General features: G+C 42.7%; 1 protein-coding gene across 7 annotated transcripts in view; it reads left to right on the plus strand.

Annotated features, from left to right (window-relative positions):
• Plce1 (phospholipase C epsilon 1) overlaps window positions 1-25,500 on the plus strand; it is a 314,404-nt gene that overhangs the window by 267,298 nt on the left and 21,606 nt on the right. For 6 of the 7 annotated variants that reach the window (XM_029472801.1, XM_029472800.1, XM_029472802.1 and 3 more), the window contains 9 exons: window positions 4,021-4,152; window positions 5,158-5,445; window positions 10,524-10,687; window positions 12,342-12,603; window positions 14,624-14,742; window positions 15,481-15,609; window positions 18,019-18,228; window positions 23,033-23,191; window positions 24,938-25,156. In XM_029472801.1, coding sequence (XP_029328661.1) covers window positions 4,021-4,152; window positions 5,158-5,445; window positions 10,524-10,687; window positions 12,342-12,603; window positions 14,624-14,742; window positions 15,481-15,609; window positions 18,019-18,228; window positions 23,033-23,191; window positions 24,938-25,156 — 1,682 coding nt within the window. The remainder of the gene's footprint in view (window positions 1-4,020; window positions 4,153-5,157; window positions 5,446-10,523; window positions 10,688-12,341; window positions 12,604-14,623; window positions 14,743-15,480; window positions 15,610-18,018; window positions 18,229-23,032; window positions 23,192-24,937; window positions 25,157-25,500) is intronic. The other variant, XM_029472803.1, reaches the window with a different exon arrangement.

Below are 25,500 nucleotides of genomic sequence, written 5' to 3' on the forward strand. Positions count from 1 at the left end.
GTTCCTCCGTGGTATCTTCTTTCGCAGGCCTCTGTGCATATAGGCATGTGTTTATATTCCTTTTTCTAAAGACAATTATCCCCTGTAGTTACCAAATGTGTGTGTGTGTGTGTGTGTGAACCCTTCTTGGGATGTGCAGTTCCTTCCATTTAAAAAAATATTTAATTTATGCATATGGGTGTTTTGCCTGCATGCATGTCTGTGTACCATGAGCAGGCAGTCCCCTTGGAGACCAGAAGTGGGGCATGGTATTCTTCTGGCCCTCCTCTGGCCTCCAATGGCACAGCCTGCACATTGTATGCAGATAAACACGCAGGCAAAAATACCCTTAAATTTGTTTTCTATGGAAGGTACTCCACATGCCAAGAAGGGATATATATGGAAAATATTGGGTAGGTAGCAAAGTCATTGGGCAAGCTTTTTCATGCATGGCTCTCATCTGTGACTTTAGCCAACACCAATCCACCCTCTGAGCCTCCCCTCCTTATTGAAAATAGATTGTGTTCTCATATTGTATATCCTGGTTACTATATCCCTTCCCTCTACTCCTCCCAGCTCCTCCCAACATCTCTTCCCATCTGCATCTACTCCCTTTCTGTCTCTCATTAGAAAAGATCAGGCTTCTAAGAGATGGCAACAGAACATAACACAATAAAATATAGTATGGTAAAACAAAAAAGTCACATCAAAGTTGAACAAGGCAAACCAAAAGAATGAAAAGAGCCCAAGAGAAGGTACAGAATCCCACTTGTTCACATACTCAAGAGTCCCTTAAAAACACTAAACTGGAAGCCATAATATATACACAGAGGACCTGGTACGGACCTGTACAAGCCCAGTACTTGGTGCTTTAGTATCTGTGAGTTCAGATGGCCTTGTTCTCCTGGTGTCTTCCATCCACTCTTGCTTGTACACTCCTCCTGCCTCCTCTCCCACAGGTTTCTCTGAGCTCCGTTCCAAAGTCTCTGTGTGTGTAATGTCTGGCTGTGGGTCTGTATTTGTTCCCATCTGCTACAGAAGGAAGCCTCTCTGATGATGGCTGAATTAGACACCACAGCAGAGCATCATGTATGAGGAGTCCTTTCATCAATACTCTCATATACATATATATATATGTATATGAGAGTATACATATATATGTATATATATATGTATATGATATATATATCATATATATATCATATATATGTATATATATGTATATGAGAGTATACATATACATACATATACACATATATGTATATGAGAGTATACATATACATACATATACATATATATGTATATGAGAGTATACATATACATATATATACATATATATCTCATATATATATATATATATATATATATATATATATATATATATATATACACATATGTATGTATAAGACCAAGAGTATTTGGCTTGTCCTCATCCCTGGGCTAACTAGTCTCTGGTTCTTGGACACCCCAGCAGTGTCAGATATGCTCGTTTGTGCTTTTAAACACACCTCTGTCTTTTCTCTACCCATGTCCTTACAAGGGTTACCGTTTTCTGTGGAAGACCTCCCAAACTGCTGCAGCCTAAAGAGTTACTCTCCTTTTGTGATGTTTTGTTTTGCGACTTGTATCTTGAGTATTCCGAGCTTCTGGGCTAATATCTACTTATGATATGCACTCACTGATAAGTGGATATTAGCCCAGAAGCTAGGAATACCCAAGATACAATTTGCAAAACACATAAAACTCAAGAATAAGGAAGACCAAAGTGTGGACACTTCAGTCCTTCTTAGAAAAAAGAACAAAATACCCATGGAAGGAATACAGAGACAAAATATGGAGCAGAGACTGAAGGAATGATCATCCAGAGACTGCCCCACCTGGAGATCCATCCCATAAACAACCACCAAAACCAGACACTGTTGTAGATGCCGACAAGAGCTTGCTGACAGGAGCCTGATATAGCTGTCTCCTGAGAGGCTGTGCCAGTGCCTGACAAATACAGAAGTGGATACTCACAGCCAACCATTGGATGGAGCACAGGGTCCCCAATGTAGGAACTAGAGAAAGTACCCAAGGAGCTGAAGGGGTTTGCAGCCCCATAGGAGGAACAACAAAATGAACTAACCAGTATCCCCAGAGCTCCCTGGGACTAAACCACCAAGCAAAGAAAACACATGATGGGACTCATGGTTCTATCTGCATATGTAGCAGAAGATGGCCTAGTCACTCATCAATGGGAGAAGAGGCCCTTGGTCCTGTGAAGGTTCTATGCCCCAGTATAGGGGACTGCCAGGGCCAGGAAGCAGGAGTGGGTAGGTTAGTGAGCAGGGGGAGGAGGGGAAGGGATAGGGGGTTTTTGAAGGGGAAACCAGGAAAGGGGATAACATTTGAACATAAATAAAGAAAATATCTTTTAAAAAAAAAAGGAAAAAAAAAAAAAGAGTTACTCTCCAATGGAACAGCTATAGACAATAGTGATGATGGCTTCCCAGGAGCCTTTAAGTCACTCTTCTTAAACTAGAGCTGGGTCTGTGTGGTTGGTGTGCATTCTTTCTCTCACTCAGCAAATATGTACTACATTCCTGCTATGCACCGGGCACCATTCCTGGCATAAAGGATCCAGGGACTGAATGGCCCAGGAGTGAGAAGGAAAAGTCACAAAAGCATCATCATCATTATATCTTTTCCACTGAGTCTTCAGACTAATCCTAGAGTAAATTCCTTGAATCACACCTACTTTTTTAGATAAGAAAAAAGCAGAAGTTTTGGTCAAAGATCATGTCAGAAGAATTTTTTTTAATCATTTCTTTAATTTTTTGAGATTACAATTGTATCATTTCAAAAAAAAAAAAACCCAATTATATCATTTCCTTCTTCCCTTGTTTCCCTCCAATCCTCCCCATATACCCCTTCTTTCTCTCTTTCAAACTCATTTTTTTCATTAAGTGTTGATATATATTTTTCATATATATGTATAAATTAATGTTTAGTAATTGTTAATATATATATTTCACATATATAACAATTTTCATTAATTGTATGAATATATATATATTGTATGAATACACACACATATATATATAGTATGAATACACACACACATATGCATATACACACACACATATATGTGTGTGTATGTATATATATATATATTCCTTAATGCATAGTACAGCCTGCTGAGTCATTATCTTGCTACTTGTATACAATATGCGTTATATATGAGAACTGCCGTTGTATATGAGAACTGCCCATTTGGCATTAGACAACCAATTGGTGTGCCCTTTCCTGAGGGTGACTGTCTCGCCCTCTCTCAGCATTCCTTACTTTACCATTACAGAAAACCACAGCCAATCAGAATGCAGAGTTGTGGTGCGCAGTCCCAAAGGATACATCAACAAAACTACTCCTGCACCTAAGGCTCAGGGAACATTGGGGAGGAGCAGTAGAAAGATTGTAACAGCCAGAGGATTAGGGAGTTTGCTGTGAGATTGTTTCCTAGGAATGTCAGACGCTATGCCCATAAACACGAGATGAATAACAACAATAATAGGCATGCGAATGTGGATAGTGAAAGCCCACGAGGCTTCAACAAGGAATGCCAGAAGACTTATAGTATGGACTAATACTATGCCCAGGCTCATAATTATTCTTTCATCTCTCCAAATTGGTCATTAGGTTCTAGGAAATAAATATTAACTGCAGCATATTCCGTATGTGCAGTTTTAAAACTCAGGCACACAGTTCACTAGAAGTGTGTGTGTGTGTGTGTGTGTGTGTGTGTGTTTGTGTGTGTGTTGCTCTGTAATTTGGGGATTATTCCTTAATAGCTATGCAATGTTTGTTGCATTTGTTTAGAGATTAAATAAACTTGGCTATGATTGCCTACAATACTATCATCAGCCATGCTAAAGAGTAATGGATCCTCTGTGCTGTGTAACAAGGAAATGGTAGGACTGCAATCTAAACACTAATGAGGATGGAAAATGTTGAGCCCTCTTGCCTGTAGCTTTTGGCTTATTTATTTTCATTTTATGAGAACAGGCCTGTCAACTCTAAATTCATCTGGCTCTAGCAGAGGGAAAGAAAGGAAAAGCAGGAAGTCCATTTTTGGCAACAATCCTGGCAGAATGAGCCCCGGGGAGACAGCGCCATTTAACAGAACATCTGGAAGAGGTAGCATTTCCTGCTCTTAGCGTCTTTGCTTGGTCCTGCTTGCCACATGACTCACATATTTTGCTGTCTAGCCACTTCCTTTGAATTTTGAAATCCACCGTTATTTTCATAGATGTTTACACTACCCAAGTGCAACATAAATATTTTTCAATTGTTAATTTATTCTTTGAACTCACTGCAAATGGCATTTTTACTGACGATGTTCTCACATTGTTTGCCTCAAAAGTAAAATTGGAAGCACCTTCGACTGTTCTAGCAGTTTCTGGAACAGCGTCCCGGATCCACAGGATACATTCTTTTACTTCTAATTACTTCTCATTGTAAAAGTAATAAATTCTCCCAGCTAAAAGTCCAGCTGATGCACAAGAGGAACAGAATTCCTTTCCATACTCAGTGCTGTGATGTTGTTTCTCAGAGTGGACCCACTGGGGAATTAATTCACTGTAATGTGTTCAAGGGGAAAAAAAATATTTTAAAGAAAATCCAAATGGGATGTAATCAAACAGGAGCTCTCAGTTGCCACACACCTGACTGTACATTTGTCGGCCTTATCCTCTTGCATGCCTGTATGATATTCCTTTGTATGGATTTTTGTTTCTTGTTCTGGGTTGTATACACTTGCATACAGACTTTGTATTTGTAAAGATTGCCCACAGAACAATGAAGTCCTGAGGCAAACAGACTTATAGAAGTCCAATTTAAATTGGTGTTACTATCCTCACATTATTACTTAGTTTAGGTTTTGATACTGGTGGTTGAATCCAAAATCTTGTGCCTGGTGATGTGTACCCTACCACTGAGCCGCACCCTGACTCGCTACCCCCATTTTAAAACTCAATAGCTGCCATGTTTCAAGGTAGCAAACTAACTGACAAGTCACATTCAGGGTATATTTGGCTTTGTTTTCCTTGTTGCAACTGTGTATCTGATGTGCAGCTGAGAGTGATCTTTCAAGACATTTGAAGTTTTGGCATTAATCAGGGGCTGCTGTTTTGCCGGGTTTAGGTTCCTGTGAAGGGATGCGACAAACCTGGGAGGAATCTTCTCCACTCAGCCCAAGCACATCCCTCAGCGCTATCATTAGGACTCCTAAATGCTATCACATCTCCTCACTGAACGAGAACGCCGCCAAACGTCTGTGCCGAAGGTGTTCTCAGAAACTGATCCAGCACACCGCTTATCAGCTGCTGAGGACCTACCCGGCAGCGACCAGAATCGACTCCTCCAATCCCAACCCCATCATGTTCTGGCTCCATGGGATACAGCTTGTAGCTCTAAACTACCAGACCGATGGTAAGGAGCCTGCGTCCTCACCTCTCTCTGTATCTTATCATGTGCAGTAAATGCAGTTCTGTGTACACTTGTTTTCTGGAGATAGAGAGGGGTTGGGGGAGAGTCCAGACAGGGGCACAGGTATGTGGGGGGGGGGGGGGGGGGGGGGAGAACATAGGACGGAAAAGAAGGAAGGTCAAAGGAACTGTTTTCCTGATGTTTTGGAGTGATAGAAAACTCTATCCAGCTGGATTTTAAAGCTCTTTAGAGGCAGGGATTTCCAAGCTTCACTTATTAACTGCTTCTTCTTACAAGTCAGAAAGTAGCAGCCGGTGACTAGGGCATCACTGTGCCTCCCTTGAATTCCAGAGATGGAGGAAAGAGACTGCCAAGTCCAATGCTGACTCAGGCTACATAGAGAGCTTGTCTCAAAGTGGGAAAGTAGCAGTGTTACTTCAAACACCACTCAGACACACCCATTTGCCCAAGGCTGCAGTGTCTGACAGTGATAAGTTCAGGTTCTCTGGAAGTTTGGGCAAAAAGGCATTTGTTTCCACATACCTTAGAAAATGAGGGATGTTTCCTAGAACCTTACACAAAGTCTTGCCTTTCCTTTGAACAGCAGAGGTGCCAGTAGCCCCTGCCATTTATCTCACACGCTCTGTATCCGAACATGTGCTAAATGGTAAACCATCTCGTGCCCTGGCTCCAGCTGAGATCAGGCCGCAGCTCTTAACTCTGGGTCCTCGAGGTGCCTGGCACTGGTGTCAGCGGCGGCTGACACTAAACACCTCTGCTTGGCGCTGTCTTCCGTGCTTTGTTTTGCCTTTATCGTATTTACTGGTTTTAGTTGAGATTGCCTAAGAATAGTATGGCTGGAAAAGCAGCTTGCAAAGCTCCCATCCCAGGAAGAAAGCACTGCACACAAGCTAACTCTCCTTAAGGGTGTTCGATAAGCTGTTCAGAACAGTATAATTTGGACTCACACGTGGAAATCATGGCAAACTACTCTCTGGGCTGTAAAAGTTTTCTTTTCCATTTCTTTCCAATCTTTCACAAGTGCCCTGTGACTTCACCTCCCTGGCTCTGTCTGCAGCCCTGAGTCCAAGGCTTCCTGGACTCTTATGCTGCTGAGGTCTCTTAAGCACGCCATAATAACTAGCACAGTGATTTCCTCAAGGAAATGTCAGGATGCTTGGCTTGGGATGCACCCTGTTCCTGAAGTGCCAGGGCTGGTGCAGACACGCTGGCTCCACTGATGGCAAATGGTACCCTAGCTAAGGGGAATAGAAGAAGTTACCACTCCTGAACCTACTCCATAGTCTACAACACAAACTGAGCCTCAGAGTGCCTTCCACTCACCCTTGCAGTCTTCAGTCCCCCCTGATCAAGCTGGGAGCACCTGTTGGAGCTACCCAACTCAAGGGAGGCAGATGGTTCATCAGCAAGGTTCTCTGCAGAGCCTTGCAACCCAGAAAGAGCATTATCATCTAACCTCTCTCAGCTCTATTCAGTGAGCCTTATACATCCCTCCTTGCTGCACAAGGCACAAGCTCCATGCAGAGCCAGTATGTCCATCTATAAGACTGGCCTTCGTTTATGCAATTATGACCTGAAGCCTCCCTCAAGACTTTGCCCCACAGTAGATAATCAATAAGTACGTGTTGCCTTGAGCTGAAGCAGGCTGTCCTGATCAATCTCACTGAAATGTGGACCTGTGCTTCTTGATTTCATCTTTGGGCCAGATCTGTTACTTTCACACTGACACATTAGTGAGAGGATATAGTTTATCAAAGCATGTAAGGCATGGCAGGAGTCACAGGAAGATAGGTCAGGTCGTCACAGTGCATCCACCGTCAGGAACCAGAGAAGGGACACGGAATGGACCTAGGCTATAAGACCTGAAGGCCCATCCCAATGACCCACTTCTTCCAGCAAAGCTCTACCTCCTAAAGTTTCCACAGCCTTCCCAAATGGTGGCCAAAGACTGAGGAACAAGTGTTTAGACATATGAACCTCTGGGGAACAATTCACACTCAAACCTTAAGACGACATCTTCTGGGTGCTTCTCTGCGACTTGAGAGTCCAGACAGATAAGCAAACAATATCAAAATAAACACTTTTCAGTTGTTCAAAGCAATTCCTAGGTTAAGTAGTACTTGATTTTCCAAGACCTTTCCTAGGTCGGGCCAGCATCCTTATCTCATGGGATTCATCTGCCTTGCCATTTTGTAGATGTCAGGGGACCTTGGTGCCTCCCAGGGGTGTCCGTGGAACTAGGACCATCTGTAGTCTATTTTCAAGCTTCCAGCTGATTTGTAAACTCCAAGAAGTGATCAGCAGGCCCATGCTCAATAACAGTGACCAGTGAGCCTGTGAACCTGAAGCCGATACACAAAGCTGGAGTTACCACTGGCAACGGCCCATCTGAGTTCTTTCTGTTAGGTCAGAATGAGTCTTGCTCTGTGTACATCACAGCCCCAGTCAGAAAGAAAAGGCTGCTTTCTAAAAAGCGTGTATCACGCTTTATTGTTTATTGCGTGTTTATTGTTTATTGCGTGTATCACGCTTTATTGGATTGAAGTTGCAGTTTTCAGAGTGATATTTTTTTCCCTTCAAGATCCTAAATACAAGGGTAACTATTAAAGAGTGTGGTATCTGCATACCACAGTGTTTTTAAGTGATTAGGAGACCATGCAGGTGATGGGGTGTCTGATCTGCCCCAATATACACTGTCAGAGAGGCCAATCAGGATGCACTGGTTTATATACTTCTTTTTATTTGGTTACAAATGAGTTTCCAAACTGTAGCTGTAGCTGCAGGTGACCACTAGAACTCCCCCTTGAAGACAGTAGAGGACTACATTTGAGCCTCTCTTTATTTTAAACTGAACAGCTTCGCAGGGATCTGTTTTACATATTGGTGTACCAAATGGGATCTTGGCTAAGAAAAGGTGGTTTAGAGATTTTAATTTTAATACCACACTTGGAAACAGAGACAGGCAGACATCCCCCCTACCCCTGAGTTGTGAGGCAGAAGCAGGCCAGTCTCTGTGAGTTTAAGGCCAGAATGGTCTACATAGCAAGTTCCAGACCCCCAAGATACACAGTGGAACCCAGTCTTAAAAACAACAAAGTCTTTAAAAGCAATTAGGTTAGACCCAGTGCAAAGAATGTCTGACCCCAAACTTGAGTGAAGTTGGCATCTTTAAATGTAAGCCGCTGTTGTTGTAAGATGTTGGTTGATCATCCTTTATCTAAAATGTTTAGGACTGGAAGTGTTTGTGGATATGAAGTTTAGTTGTTTGTTTGGTTGGTTTGGTTTGGTTTTTTTTTTTTTACAGATTTCAAATTTTCGGAATGTTTGTAGAACTATATGTGTAGACTCTTTTCGATCACAACCAGTCGTGAGGTCAGACAGGGATTTTTGCGTTGTGGTGTCATATCAATGCTCACAAAGTATTGGCTTTTGGATTGTCGAGACCAGGAATGCTGTTTTCAAATTGGGGGTAAAACCTATTTGATGCTTAACCACCTCAATCGAGCTCGATGGGTTCACTCTTTCAAGTCATCCTAGCTGTGTCTATGTCGTGTCACAGAGTGGCCAGGGAAGGGGCAGCACATGCTCTGTAAGCCAGTCACATCAGAACTGGAAAGAACCTGACAGGTGGATGTTATGCACTGATTCAACAGAGGAAACCAAGGCCAAGAAGCTTGATGTGCCTAATATGTCTTCAGGAATCCTTGCACATACACTTGGCCAACCTCAGACATGCGGAAAATTTTTATACACAAGATACAAGAGTGGGGGCCAAGTCTTTGTTGTTCAAAGGCACTTAGCACTCTTTTCCTTGATGTTGGTTCATGTAGCAAAGGTCATTCAGCACATGGAAGGAATCTACAAGAGGGAACATTAGTCAGGTGTGTCTCAGAAACCTTTTGCTCTTTTGGGCAACATTTATACAGATTGAGCCATCAGATGACCGCGTGAGTATGGAAGAGTCCAGAAACTGCACAGTCATTCATCAAAAATTGTGCCAAATAAAATTTGGCGACAAAACACTCAAAGCCTTTGTGAGGGTTCCTAAAGTTTATGACTGAGGAGCCTGTTGAACATGGTGCGAATCATATGTGGTGACTTTTTTCATATTCAGCTATAACAAAAGAATAGGTTAAAAAAATAATTATGGGTCAAAATGAAGATTTCAAGGAAATGCCGTTTTTCTTCCTTGCATCGTTAAGATTTTTATCTTACCTTTGAAATAGCAAGAATTGGCTATAAAATGGTGTGCACAGTTTGGTATTTGTAGATGAAAAAAATGGAATGAGTCTTTCCCAAGATAATGATTTTGTTCCAAACGTCAGGAAAAAATGAGGTATTGTAAGCCAAGGTATTGTAGCTTAGAGTTGGAAAATGGGGCATGTTCATTGATGTGAGCAAAGTGGATTTTGGTGGTGGTGGTGGTGGCGGTGGCGGCCGTGGCAGCCGTGGCAGCAACGGCGACGGTGGTGGTGGTGGTGTTGGTGGTGACAGTGGTGGGCAGTTTGTTTGCTTTGTTCTGTTTTTGTTTTATCTGTTACCTGCTCTCTCTCTCTCTCTCTCTCTCTCTCTCTCTCTCTCTCTCTCTCTCTCAATACAACCTGGCACATGGTTCTCATTCATCAGTCTATGGAGCGTGGTTCACTTAGGGTTTCTATTGCTTGCTAAAATACCATGACCAAAAGCAGATAGCAGAGGAAAGGGATGACATCAGCATACAACTCTCGGGCCATACTCCTTCACTGAGGGAAGGCAGGGCAAGAACTCAAGTCAAGAACGAAGCAGAGGCAATAGAGGAACACTACTTACTGGTGTGTGTGCTTTCCCAGGCTTGCTCAGTCAGCTTTCTTACACAGCTTAGAACCACCTGCTCAGAAGTGGCATGACCCACACAGGCCTGGGTCCACTCCCATCAATCATTTATCAAGAAAATGCCCTGCAAAGTGGCCTCTGGGCAATCTGAGTGAGACATTTTCTCAACTGAGGTTCCTCAGAGTGAAAGGCTGCTTGTTTGTCTCTTCGTGAAATAATGTGTAATCTTGGCTTTGTTTGTTCTGCAGACCTTCCTTTACATTTAAACGCCGCCATGTTTGAGGCAAATGGTGGGTGTGGTTATGTTTTGAAGCCCCCTGTCCTGTGGGATAAAAGCTGTCCCATGTACCAGAAGTTTTCTCCACTGGAAAGAGACCTAGACACCCTGGATCCTGCTATCTATTCTTTAACTGTGAGTACGCCCTTGTGGTCTAAGCAATGCAGCATTTAAGCCTCCAGGGATAAGTATGAACCCAGTCTGGAACTCAGGGCATCGCAAAGTTATGGTGTTTCAGGTCGTGCAGGTTTAGTTCCCACAATAATTTCCTATTTCCAAGAAAGCAGTGGCTGAGGTCAGGCATGCTGTCATAGATTCTGTGTTTCTGAGCCAGGCAGGTGGAGTTGTGAGATTCTTGCTTTATCTCATAAACTAATAATGATCATTTTTGTCTTCTAGGGTACCCAAAATCACAATGGTGTCCCCATAAATGTTGAGCTCAGTCAGACAGACTGGCATCAGTGTAAACACACAGTGAGGCACACTTCCTGCTTCCTGTCTAACCTTGTGTTTCCTATTACTTAGGTCTTTGCTGAGTTATTGGCAAAACTCTACAGATTGCCACCTTAAAGTAGAGAACTTCAGGTTGTTAGTCACCTCTGCTTCCTCCTTCGTTTGCTCCCCTTAGCTAACAGGAAAAAAATATCAGGGCAGGAGATAGGAGAGAACAATGAACAAGGGTCGCTGTTTCTTTCTTTCTTTCTTTTTTTTTTTTTTTTTTTTCGGCTTTAAATCTCGTTTTTCTCTTCCTAAAGGAAGCATCCTCCTGGTGATCCAAATACCTGGAGTAACTGTTCAAACATTCTCCCACCACCCAAATTGCTTCCTCTTTCACTCTAAACTGGAAGAGCAGTTGCCTCTTTTATATCAGAGCATTTTAGCAAGAGTAGACTTGTTTTATCTGTTTACAGAAGGCTACTGTTAAGTCTCAAGGAAACCCGGAAACCAGCTAACTGGGGTGCCTGTTAATATGTCAAAATGGACTCTGTCTGCCAGCCTCTCTCAACTGCCCAGTACCTGTTACAAGTTATCCTGGCTGCCATATCCTACCCCAAGCTGTCCAGCCCAGAGCTGGACTTCCTTCCCTCCAGCTTCTCTGATTCTTATATTACCCAGCCATTTTGTCTGCAAGGTCCTTTTGCCCTATTTTGCCTCTTGGCTGCAGCTCTCAGTTCCAGTTCTCATGATCTCTTGGCTTCTGGCTCTCCCCTTTGCCCTACCTGGTTCAGTCTGCCAGCCATGTTCAGTCTGGCCCATTCCAGATGCCTCTGGCTGTACCTTCCCTCGTGCCTACAATAAACGTTCTCCTCAACCCATACCTAGGAGTGTCATATCCTCATTTCATGTATGTTTTTCCTCGAGCTATGAATTAATTTCTTTTAACAGTGTTCCATGGCTTCCTCCAAAACAAGTGAAGGAGATTTTGTAGTTGTAAAATATAATCCTGTGGCACTTAGAATAGATTGTAAATAGCAAACTCATGTTGATGCTGAGTAGGATCTCTTGTGATCTGTAAGAATTGCAGTTTTGTTCTAGTGCTTCTTTTTATAATATTTCAAATTTTGACCATTGAGAGGTTCAGTTCAAGTGAATGCTATAAGCAAAATAGGGTTTTCAAGTGGTTCTAGCTACGTGATTATCTGAGTACAACCCCTTGGGTTTGCGTAAGGATTTTATTAACCACCCACCTCATCCATTGTAGCATTCTCTGTGGACAGAAGCTAAGAGAACCAGTTTCTTTGCTTCTCTTTCATCTTCTGTGACCTTGATCATTTGTCTTCCCCTTCAGATCATCTCTGGCCAGAATGTGTGCCCTAGTAACAGCACCGGAAGTCCATGCATTGAAGTTGACGTCTTGGGCATGCCCCTGGACAGCTGCCATTTCCGCACAAAACCCATCCATCGAAACACTCTGAACCCCATGTGGAATGAGCAGTTTCTCTTCCGGGTTCACTTTGAAGATCTTGTATTTCTTCGTTTTGCAGTTGTGGAAAACAACAGTTCGGCGATAACGGCTCAGAGAATCATTCCACTCAGAGCTTTAAAACGAGGTAGAATAAAAGTCCCAACGGTGTCTGCAGTGCCAGGGCGGGGCGTTTTAAAGCAGAAAATGAAGTAAGGAGATAGAAAACGAAGGGAAGGAGAGCTGGGGTGCAGTAGTAGGCAAGTGAGCCATAGCCGAATGGGAAGCCTAACAGTATTGGGAAGGTGTGTGTTAGGTGAAAGGCAAAGGCAGGCATCCCTGGCTTGTGGGTTGACTTGGCTGTGGTCCGCAGGAATTTCAGTTCCTTGTGTTGCCTCACAAATTGTGATGTGCTCTTGGTAATAATGTATAGACTCTTGGTAATAATGTATAGCCTCTGCTTCAGTAGGTCTCGGGTACAGTCTAAGAGTCTGCCTTTGAAGTCCTTCTGGGGATGCTGACTGCTGTTCTACTCTGATATCAAGTTACACATATGTGCTCCCCACATCCATACTCATGCTGGCATCCTCTGGGTTCTGCAAACATGTTATACTTTCCCACTTTTCTTTCACTGCCTGTCTCTTTTTCCTGTGCAAGCAGCCTCTGGTCACTATCTGTGTTTGGTAGAGTGTTCAGAATAATATGCGACAACCAAATCCATTTCCTCACAGTCTTGAAGGCTAGAAAGCCCAAACCAAGATGTCAGAAGGTTTCATCTCCTCTAAGACCTCTCTCCTTGATTTGGCTTTCTAAAGTATAGTCACATAATCCTCATTTGTGTATGCATGTCTAATGCTTCTATCTTTGAAAATGGTTGTACTTATTTATTCCATGTGCATATGTGGATGGACACCTGTGAAGGTCAGAGGTTGAGCTTGAAGGAGTTAATTCTCTCCTTCTATCACGTGGGCCCTGGGGATCAAACTCGGGTTGTCAGATATGCCTACCCACTGAGATATCCCTTAATTTCCTCTTCTTCTGGGGTCATTGGTAGAAGCACTTTAGCCTCATTAGACATTAAAGGCACCACCTCTGTGGTCACACTCTCAGGTACTAGGGGGCTTGGATCTTTACGTATCAATAAGAGGGGTCATAATTCAGGTCATAGTTACTAGAGAAGTGTGAGAAAGGACAAAGAATAAATCGGTTGCTTCAAGAGTATCCTGCCATTCCCCACTCTATCCACTTTAGACACACATCTGTTCCAGGCTTTATTTCTCTGCCCATGTATATATATAACAATGAGATACATACCCAACAAGACTTCTTCCTAATCCTAATGTTTTATGACTTCCTGGTTTTCCATTTCTAATGTGTATCGTGAGCAACTTCCTATATTAATGACCATACAGCACTTCCAGAGTCTGCATAGTATTGCATTTTATATTGATATAAAATATCTTGCTATTAAAAATAGTTAATGAAGTAATTTTTAAAGTGGAAAAAAAGGCCTTCCTGCACATGTATAGCAGATGTGCAGCTTGATCTTCATGTAGGCCCCAAACACCCGGAGCGGGGACTATCCCAAAAGCTGTTGCCTGTACGCGGGATATGTTCTTCTAGCTGGGCTGCCTTGTCTGGCCTCAGTGGGAGAGAATGTGCCCAGCCCCACAGAGACTTGATGCACCAGGGTTAGAGGATACCCAGGGGGGCCCCCACCCTCTCAGACGAGAAGGGGAGGGGGAATGGTGGAAGGATTGTGGGAGGGTGTTACCAGATGGTGGGCAGTAAGCAGGATGTAAAGTGAATATGTAATAAAAAAATGAAAAAAAGTATTTAATGATGAATGTTTTTTTAAAACCAATATTGACCTTTGGTAAAACAGAGATAGTAGCTGCCTTGGTAGCTAAATCACCAGGTTTCTCTATTTGTTGCTGTTGTTTTTTTAATTTAATGATTATTCCTTTGAATCTAAGTTAGAAAGAGTATTGGACATTAGTCATGGACAGTCCAGTCTTGAAGGACAGCTCTCTTACAGTGAGAGGTTCCTACTGGCGTGCCTGCTGCTATCCACTGCTCCTTTGGGGGTGTACTGACCACCGTGGAGATCTTTGCAGCACTCAGTCATGCATTGTTAACAGGCTTTCCTCGATTCTGCATCCTTCCAGGATATCGACATCTTCAGCTGCGGAACCTCCACAATGAAATCTTGGAAATCTCTAGCTTATTCATAAACAGCAGAAGGATGGAAGAAAACCCCTCTGGCAGTTCCATGCCAGCCTCGTTGGTAATTAAGTTCTTATTTCAGTCAGCATACCTGCAGGACTGCTACATCAAAGGTGGCCTCTCCTGGGGTACATAAGAGTGGCCAGTGAGCCACTGATTAGGTAGCTATGGAAATGGCAACAACAAAAATGGCTGACTCTTTGGCATTTAGCTATGCAGTAACTTACTGGTTAAGACCCCACAGCCAGTGATTTTTGATAATGACTGGACCAGGGCTCACCCATCTAAACAAGGATCGCTGCTCCTATTTGCTGGTTAATTATATTATTCTTCCTCTATAAATTAAAAACATATGTGACAGTGTGTCCAGATTCCCTCTGGACAGGCATTTTCTATGACCACTTTTATCACCACCTCAAATAGCCCTGCCTTCTTCCCTGGCCTCCCTCCCCTCACCTCTGCTGATCTCATGCTGTGTGCCCTCAGCCCTTATTTTCTTGGGTCTCTTTCTTCCTCCCTCCCTTTCCCTGTATCATTCTATAGAATCCTTGGCTTCACATCTATGTCACCTGAGGAGCTTTTAAAAGTGAAAGCTGACACACATTTCATAATTTCAGTAAGTTGACACTCTGGTGGCAGAATTTCCTCTTGACTGTGGAGGAAGATATAGCATTGACTTTTCCATCACATCAGCTTGGCATCAAGTTACAAGTGGGTCCTAGAGATTTTGTGTTGAATGGAGCCTAAAACTACTGTGTTATATGGAATTCATGCGAAGCCGTGTGGTCTTCATTGACAGATGTTTAATACTGAAGAGAGGAAATGTTCTCAGACTCACAAAGTCACAGTGCATGGTGTCCCAGGTCCAGAGCCCTTTGCTGTTTTCACTATAAATGAAGGCACCAAGGCAAAGCAGCTTCTCCAACAGGCAAGTCCACTGAATCCATGGTTAAAGAAAGTCAGCCTCCAAAATGTATGGATGTACATGTGTGTATAAATATGTGTGTTTGTATACACATTCACATAAATCCATAAAGGTCCACGTGGATGATTCATCTTTTATTCACTTATCTATAGTTTGTTTATCTTTACATGTTAGGGCTTGAACATATAGCTTTGTGCATGCTAGGCAAGTGCTCTACCACTTAATCACAACCACAAATCTTTTATTTTTATTATGAGACAAAATTCTCCCAAGATGACCTTAAATTTCTAATTCTCCTGTCTTTTGATAGGTCTTTTGATTGTTTGAAATCCTAAGAATAGTGTAAGTGTTCTTGGTTCCACTAGACAAGCTAGCTTACCCCTAGAGAAGAATTTCTATTGATTCACTGGCCTAACATCTGCACACACTGGTTCATCCTTAACCCATTTTAGAACTACTTCTCTTCTAAAGTAGATCAAGAGGTATGCCCTGGATCTTCCTCCGGAGTTAGTGCATATGATGAAAGGTAGCAAGAACGATATGATGCATGGCAGAATTAAAAACCAATCCAGCAGCCATGCATAACCATTGATCTTGTTATATTAATAACATTAACAGTAGTTACTTCTCTCATTTAAGGTCACATCTCTATGAATAGTGCAATGTTTGTGCAACATTTTATAACTGACTTAAGTAGCATCATAGGAAACTGCTTAAAGTCCGAATCATATATATATATATATATATAATCAAACAAAAGGTATTGCTTAAAGTTTGGGGTGGTTTTCTATTCCTTGATTGCTTTTAGTCAATCAGTCCAGAAACTTTAGTGTGGAATCACTATTACGATTTTATAAAATCAGGGAAACTTCCCATAGCCACCAATGAAAGCAACACCATATTGTCTCCCCATACTAATAAACAAGTGAGCCCTCAGTGCTGAGAAAAAGTAATGTTGAGTCTCTTGAAAAGATAACAGTACCAACAGAACCCCTGAAAACTTCTCATTTTGAATAATTCTTATAGTAGCAAGTCTGAACGGTTTGCCTTAGACCCTATGGAATTACTAGAGTTCCTAGTAGTAATTGCTGTCTACTTTAGACCAAGGGCTCAGGTAGAGGGACCAGAGTTGTGAGAACTTTTCTGCTCCTACCATCCTTACCACCTTAAATTCTGCTTCCCCTCCAAGTGAGAAATGTTAACCATGGCCATTGCATCTTTGTCAGGACCATGGGAGATGGGTGTTTGCTAATCCAAGCTAGGTGGTAGCAGTTGGGTCCCATCACACAACCACCTCTCAGGAGAAGGAAATAAAGAAGATGTCCTTGGGCTGGAGAGATGGCTCAGTGGTTAAGAGCACCGACTGCTCTTCCAGAGGTCCTGAGTTCAATTCTCAGCAACCACATGGTGGCTCACAACTATCTCTAATGGGGTCTGATGCCCTCTACTAGTATGTCTGAAGAGAGCAATGGTATACTCATATACATAAATATATCTTAAAAAAAAAAACAAGAACAAAAAATGATGTCTTCACTATCACTGACACTGCAACAGAAATCTATATGATGGGACTAAAAAAGAAAACATCAGTAAGACTCTAAAAATGGCTAGTATTCACTGAGTGTTCACGATGTTCATACTGTGCGTAATGCCTCTATTCTAAACCAAAACCATTAGATTATTCCTATGAGCGTTCCCACTTTATAGATGGAAACACCAATTCTTCTTCCAATGTTCCAAAGGCAGTAAGTCTTTACAGCCTCATGCATGCTAAGCAAGTGTTCTACCACTGATATATCCTTAACTCAAAACAAATAAGTCATGAAAGGAATCTCAGACTTAGGTCTAACTGACTCCAAAGCTCCGTCTTAACCACTCCATTTGATCGTGCAGAGTCCAGAGTCAACAAAGAAAAAAACTCTTTAGGCACAGTGTCAGGAATCTACTGAAAGGAGAATTCCCAGACGAGAACTTAGCCCTGTGAGCCTTCCATGAGAAGATAGTTATTTCCCCGGTCAGAAACAGAGATGGTATTTGCAAACTGCGCTGGGTCCTTTGCCTCAGTCCTTCCTTGCAAGATTTCAAAGAACCAAATCCATGGAGTGAGAAGCCTAAAATTTTAATTCAATAGTATCTCTCATTCCAGCAGTGGGAAAAATAGTTATGCTGTCTGGGGATTATGAATAAATTGCGTCATTGCCCAGAGTGAACATAAACAATCTTTTTTTGGGCATATAAGAATTATTACAGCTCTAGAAAGAATTATGCAACACTCCTGTGTAGTAGTCAATTTATAATTTTCACTTGTAAATTACACAGCAAGTCCATCAGAATGTCATGAAAGCAGACTAGTGTTCAGCTTGTGCCACGCTTCAGGGATGTGCCTCATGCTCTCTTTGCTCTTTTCTTTAGGTTTTGGCGGTTGACCAAGACACCAAACGTACTGCCACAGACTATTTTCTGATGGAAGAGAAACATTTTATATCTAAGGAAAAGAATGAATGCAGGAAACAACCATTCCAGAGAGCTGTGGGTCCAGAAGAAGATGTTGTGCAGATTTTAAACAGCTGGTTCCCAGAAGAAGGCTACGTAGGCAGGATTGTCTTAAAGCCCCAAGAGGAAGTAAGTATATCCTGGACCGAGCCTGGTTGGTGGCTGCTCAGTATGTCATCAGCCACCTCACCACTGAACACCTTCTTTGGGTCCTGAATTGTTATTGCAACATGGTTTAGATGATTCTTCTCAAAGTGAATATGGAGAAATGGTTTAATTTTCCTGCATGTGTTCAGATGGTTAACTAAAGAAACTCTGCCTAAAAAAACCATCCTGGTAAAAAACAAAGGAAGCAGGAAATTAAAGGATTCCTGTGTGCCTCAGCTGTAGGTCCAGTGCTGTATTTGTATGTGTGAAGCTGTTTCTGTAAGAGTCACCTTAGACTAGCAGCCCTATGGGAATGGCCTAGGCTGACCTTCCCAGTAGATGCCTGAAACCTCATATAGAAACAATCGCTGGTATCCAGGCATTCTGATCTCATGGCAGTTGACTTGATCACTGAGACAGCAAAGACTGATGGGTATATAGTCTGATAGAGATATGCTGGACAAAGGATGATTTATGACCACATCTACCCTCCCCCCCCACACACACACTGCCCCAGAATAGAACAGAATAGCAAGAAATATTATTATTCTACTCATAGAATTTAAAACTTATGAATTATTTATTTGTGGCATTTTCCACTTAATATTTTCAAACCAAAACAAAGGCTCAGATGAGGGAGCTGCCACCCTGCCTAACACTGAACCTGTTGACTCTCTTCTGAGTGTCTCATAAAGTTTTGGCTTAGCTGGAGCTATCCAGCTTTTACAGTCTATGTAGAGATTCCCAAATCCAAAAGTCAGAAAAATCTGAAGCACGTCGGGTCCGAGGCATTTCAGATAGGGGATAATCAACATCTAAAAGGTTCTGAGTTTATACATTAGCAACAGTATGTCTTTGAAAATATTCTACAGTTTCACACAAACTAAAGATAATCTCAGATTTAATAAGAATTATTAAACATTTATGTATGTTGATACTGCATGGTTGTCCCCTTGAAAGGAAAATAAGAAACAACTCAATATCCATTGGCTTTTGTTTTGAATTTGTCTGTGGAGTAGTTTGCTTTGCAGAACAATCTAGCAAGGGCCCACTCCTTTACTGTCCCTTTGTAATGTGGGATATAAAGCCATTGCTCCAACATATATCATCAGGACGCGTGACAAATCAAGTGATTAACAGTTGAATCAATTCATCCATTTAATCCAACACATATTTATTAAGCATCCAATATGCCCTGGGCCCCTGGTCGAGTCTCCTTACTATGTAGTAGAGGTGTAGTTAGTCAGATGTCCATTAGTAGTGCATTCGTCCTGGGAAGGTGAGCTAGTTTTTCTTACCAGGCCTTCCTTTGTCTATTCTAGTTAGTCACTGTAAGCATAGCCTACAAGCCAGACAGAACACCAGCCTCTCTTCCAGGATCCAGGGTTGCCCCTTCCTTCCCCACTCTTGCCTCAGACCATAAAAGGCCATACTTTGAGCAAAGAAACATTGTCACTGTTCTTGCCTTTTCTTTCAGGTGTGTGGGGGTAAAGAATAAGCTCACAATGCCTTATGGGAAAACATCAGGAGTTCGGGTAGACGTTTGAAGCCATCTTTAATAGCTCCCTAAGTTTTTCCTGTGTATAGATGTCTTGCTTCATTACTTAGCTATCTGCCAAAAAGAGTAGCTCCTAAGTGACCGTCCTCTCAGTAAACAAGTAAACACTTCAAAATCACAGAGAGCTGAACTGGCTCAGACACCCATGATTTTCAATATCCTCGTGATGTAACAGAAATTTTTTTATGCATTAGAAAACTAAGTTTCAGAGGCATGAAAATAAATGTTGGGGTCAGAATAGAAAGAACAATCCTGTGGCTCTGATTTGATGTCTTTCGCTAACCTCTGCGGCCACGGTAGACATCCTGTTACTAGCCACTGAGGATTATCCACACCCAAGGTTGCACTGTAGACGGCATCAGGGGGCAGTCAGCATCTCACTCTGTAGCCCTTATTAGCTATGTAGACCAGGCTCGACTTGAACTCACAGAGATCTACTTGCCTCTGCCTCCCTAGTGCTGGGATTAAATGTGTGCACTACCATATGTATGTAGCAAAATATGTATTCTTGCTGATTTTTTGAAACAACATAGAATTTTCTCTCTTTGTGTGTGTGTGTGTGTGTGTGTGTTCACACGTACTTGTATACATGTGTGCCTGTGCATGTGGAAGCCAGAGAACCACCACAAGTTCTGTACAGGAGACATCTACCCTGATTTCTTTGAGACAGGGTGTCTCACTAGACTTAGATCTCACTAGGTAGGCTATACTGACAGCACAGCAAACCCAAGGGTCAGCCTGCCTCTGCCTCCTGGTGCTGCGATTACAAGCAGGTGATCCCACACCTGGCTGGCTTCTTCTCTACCTTCGTCCTCATGCTCTTCAGCAAGCACTCTGCTGTCCCCTCAGCCACACGTACCTCTCTTCCTGCTCTGAAGAATGCTAGGTCATAAGTTCTGTCATGTGAACTACACCCGACACCACTTTTGGATTGTTGGAATATGTAACGATGAATGTTACACATGTAACATTATGGAACTAGAACTGTAAGAGGGGAGAAAAACAAGTTGTAGAATGGCGGGAAACAATCACGTTTTACGTAATAGAAGTAGATAAACAATACCTCCACTCCTACTCCTCCATCGTTTGAGTAAAGTTGGATATGCCAGTCACTGTAAACACCAGTAAACTGTAGGGTTGTGACTCCCTGATTTTTGAAAAGGCCGGGGCCGATCCTTTCCAGTCTTGGTTACAATATGGCACCACTTGGTGGCAGTTTCCAGTGCTGACTTAAGCATCAATGGGAACAACCCTAGGTGGTGGGACCTGTTGATACGTCCAGGCCATTGATCACAAACCCTGAATTCTTCTGGTTACTTAGCATTGTTTCAATAGCCTGTGTGTGGAGATCAGGTTAAAAGAATGCCAGGAATAGAATATTCCATGTGAAGTCTTGACATCTGATAGGGTCACCTACCACTTCCTTCATCTCTTTTCCCATGTCACTCTCTTGTAGAAGATAATGTTAAGCTACTGTCATTTGAAAACAGGGCTCAGTAAGTGGACAGAAGCCAGGTAAAAAAACAATTACAACCATATTCACACAGAGCCAAGATTTTGTGTATATCTGTTCACATACTGGGAAATACACTAGTGTATCATTGGCAGAAGTACACAAAGGCAGATCACCTAAGAACGGTGGGATTTTGTTTACAGACCTGTTTGCTCGTTTGTTTGTTTATGAGAATAAGGTGCTATAGAAGGGAAAGGTGAGAATAGGAAATGGATCTTATCATTTTCTTGACTAGGGGAAAAACTTTATTCTGTATGCATATGGTTGTTTTGCCTATATGTGTCTGTATACCAAACACATGCCTGGTGCCTATGAAAGCCAGGAGACATCATCATATCTCCTAGAAATGGAGATATAGTAGCTGCGAGCTATCATGTGGGTGCTGGGAATCAAACCCGGGTCCTCTAGAAGAGTAGCCCGTACCCTTTAGCTGCTATCTTTCCAGCCCATTTGAAGTTTTTAATAAAATAAAAATGAAGGCTGGAGAGATGACTCCGCAGTTAAACGCCTACACTGTTCTTGAAGAAGATGCAAGCTCAGTTCCCTTGACATACACAGTGGTTTATAACCACCTGTAACTCCAGTGCCAGGGGATCTAACATCCTCTTCTGACCTCCAAAGGTTGCTGCACACACATATATACATAAAGAAACAAAACTTCTAAAAAGATGTTACATATAAGAGAGAGGGAAATTAGATTTCACTAGCGTTTACTCAAATCCAATTAGTCAGATACTAATTCCCACATTATTGCGAAGTCTATCAATGTTCACTGCAGCTACTGATTTAGCCTTTTCCCTGTGGGCTTTTCTCATTCCACCTGGATGAGTACTCCATGTTCATATGCCTAAAATTTCTCTTTTGTAACTTTAAAGTGTGTGTGTGTGTGTGTGTGTGTGTGTGTGTGAGAGAGAGAGAGAGAGAGAGAGAGAGAGAGAGGGGGAGAGGGAGAGGGAGAGAGAGAGGGAGAGGGAGAGAGAGGGTAGAGGGAGAAAGGGAGAGAGGGAGAGAAGGAGGGGGAGAGAGGTAAGAGGAGGGGAAGGGAGGGAGAGGGAGGGGGAGGGAGAGGGAGGGAGGGAGAGAGGGAAGAGGGAAGAAGAGCAAAGAGGGAAGAAGAGCAAAGAGGGAAGAAGAGGGGAGGGGGGAGGGAGGAGGAGGGACGTGTGTACCACAGCGTATGGGTAGAGGTCAGAGGACTACTCTGCCATGGGCTCTCTCCTTCCACATTTGCACGCAGCCTAAGGATTGAACACATCATCAGGCTTGCAGGTCAAGCACTTTATCCACTAAGCCATCTCATCAGCTTCAATGTCTAATATTCCTTAAATATTAACGGTATTGGGGAATGAACTTCTCGTCCATATAGCTGTGTTTGTACTGTATTTTCAATAACAAGCAAAACAGTATATTTTCTTTCTAAAAGTTTGTAGCTGGTTTCTTCTCTCAAAATCCATAACTAGTAGGCACCTATAAATTGGTTTATTCTAAGACCTGCGTGTGAGTCAACGTCACTGGGAATGGAGCCTTTCTTCCCCTCAGAAGCAGGTTCATCTTTTCAGCAGGGTGCATGCGAAAGATTAATGTATTAACTATAAATTAAGGTGATGTTTCCCATATTGCCAAAATACAACTCAAATTTTTACTAGAATTTTTTTTCTGTTTTCTGAATTGTCTCAGCATTTCCTCACGTTCATATTTTCACTTTAAAAATGCAGACCCTAGAAGAGAAAAGCATTGTCTTCGACGACAAAGAGGTGATCTTGAGCTCGGAGGAGGAGAGTTTCTTTGTGCAAGTGCATGATGTCTCTCCAGAGCAACCTCGAACTGTCATCAAAGCCCCACGGGTCAGCACTGCACAGGATGTAATTCAGCAGGTAAATGCTACCTTGCGGGTCCCTGCCTGCCAAGCAGGCACAGGGCTCTGAGCTTGACCCCAGCACCAGGAGAATCTTCCCTTTCCTCACCCCATGACTCCTTGATATAAATGATTGGGACAAGTCAGATATATGTGCATTGACAGCTCATTAATTAATGACGTTCTAGAATGAGGTTGGAGGCAGGGGTAATACATCTCTTGGTTGGTTGGTTGGTTGGTTGATTTTTTTAAGACAGGGTTCCTCTGTGTAGCCCTGGATGTTCTGGAACTCACTTTGTAGGCCAGGCTGTCCTTGAACTCAGAAATCCGCCTGCCTCTGCCTCCCAAGGGCTGGGATTAAAGGCGTGCACCACCACTGCCCAGCGGAATACATCTCTTAAGGATAGGAAATATTTTTTCACTCCTGCAACAGATCCTTAGCTATCATCTATGATGAGTTTAGATCTTTGCTAATGATGTGTTTAAGGAGGTGGCACTGCAGAAATTGTCCCCAAAACACCTGAGTCAATACTGGATGACCATCTCTGAAGGATGCCACAGAACACAAGCAGAAGCCAACTCTGACTGTTGGTCCTTTCAACTATGTCAAACTGCTGATTTTTGTTTTGTTTTGTTTTTGTTTTTAACTTGATTTCAAAGAACGGTTACACATGGTATGTGCAGTCATTGAACTCCTTCTTGAGAAGTGATGTAGCACAGTAAACAACACACAAACCCCTGATCACATGGCTGAGGGTTCAAACCCAGCTCTATCCCTCGCTTAGTGATCTCCACCAAGATCCCTCAGTCTCACTGAGATCTGTGTCTGATTTATACTGGGTGTTGACTAACTTCTTTCGTAGGGAGCAAGGGGCTCTGATTCATTTCTGTTGGATAAATCCTCTTCCCTTGTCTGACTTCCCCATCCCATTCCATTTGGCTCTGGCACCACTCACTGTGTGGCAAGTTTCCAGTTGGTTTAATAACGTGGAGATAGTACAATGGTACCTCCCACACACAGCTGTTGCAACAAAGGCAGTAGTAACACATGTGGGGTGCTTCATACAGTGCTTGGCACGTATTTGAGTGTGATTTCTTATTCCTGTTGAATGATAACCTGGCTAGTTATTTGCAGTCTCCTTAATTACCTTTGAATTTCAGATTCTCCTTTCTTTTGCTCAGCTTTGTCTCCCCAGAGTACAGCATAGTACTGGATATAACAGGTCATGACTAAACATACAATGAATAAATGAACATAAGAAAGATGATCTTCTAGTAATTGTAAGAGAAACATGTGACTTCTAAAGTCCTTCAGCACCCAAAGGTGTGATAGAGGCAGCCTGGTGGAACAGAGAGAGCCTAGGGCAAGATTTCATTTCTTATTGGCTGCCTAACCTTCATGTCTCCATGCTGTGGTTGGTGGTAGGGGATCTGTGTTTAGCCTTCTTAGGTATGTTATTAGCAGGACTTGCTCTGGATTCTGCTTGACCACTGCTGAGTTTAAGCCTCCTCTTCTGGAATCTGCTTTGATTTTTACAAGCGTAAGCTTCTGCACCAAAGCCAGGCCAATTGGAAGCTAAGAGGTAACTTGAGAATGTGTGTTATAAACTACAGCTACTCAAAAGAAAATGAGGCAGGGTGACCTGGTTTGGAAGATCCTCTCCACCTCTGAAAGTCAGAGCCATTTCTCCACCTTAAATCTTCATTCGTGATGGATGCAAAGGTGGCAGACATTTGATTCAGCTGACCCTAACTTATCTTTCAGACCTTATGCAAAGCCAAATATTCCTACAGCATTCTGAACAACCCCAACCCATGTGACTATGTGCTTTTGGAAGAGGTGATGAAAGATGCTCCTAATAAGAAGTCTTCTACCCCAAAGTCCTCACAGAGGATCCTCTTGGACCAAGAATGTGTGTTTCAAGCCCAAAGCAAGTGGAAGGGTGCAGGGAAATTCATCCTTAAGCTAAAGGAGCAGGTACAGGTAACGTGGATCTCACATTGCTGTCTTTATAAATCCTTGATAGTCAGTCACGTCATAATTAATTTGGGAGCTAGAAAATTCCTAGTCAGCAGTTCTTGGAAAGCAGTTATTTTGTTTTCAGTGTTCTGGGGGGAAGGAGGTGGGGAGACAAAACGACATGCTCTCCTGTGTGGTTAAAAGATCCTGGATAGCCTGGTGGTGGGGGTGGGTGGGGGGTGGGAGTGGTGGTGGCGCACGCCTTTTATCCTAGTACTGGGGAGGCAGAGGAAGATGGATCTCTGAGTTTGAGGCCAGCCTGGTTTACAGAGTAAGGTCCAGGACAGTTAGGGCTACACAGAGGGAGA

Source organism: Mus caroli, chromosome 19 (genome assembly GCF_900094665.2).
Source record: "Mus caroli chromosome 19, CAROLI_EIJ_v1.1, whole genome shotgun sequence".
NCBI lineage: Eukaryota > Metazoa > Chordata > Mammalia > Rodentia > Muridae > Mus > Mus caroli.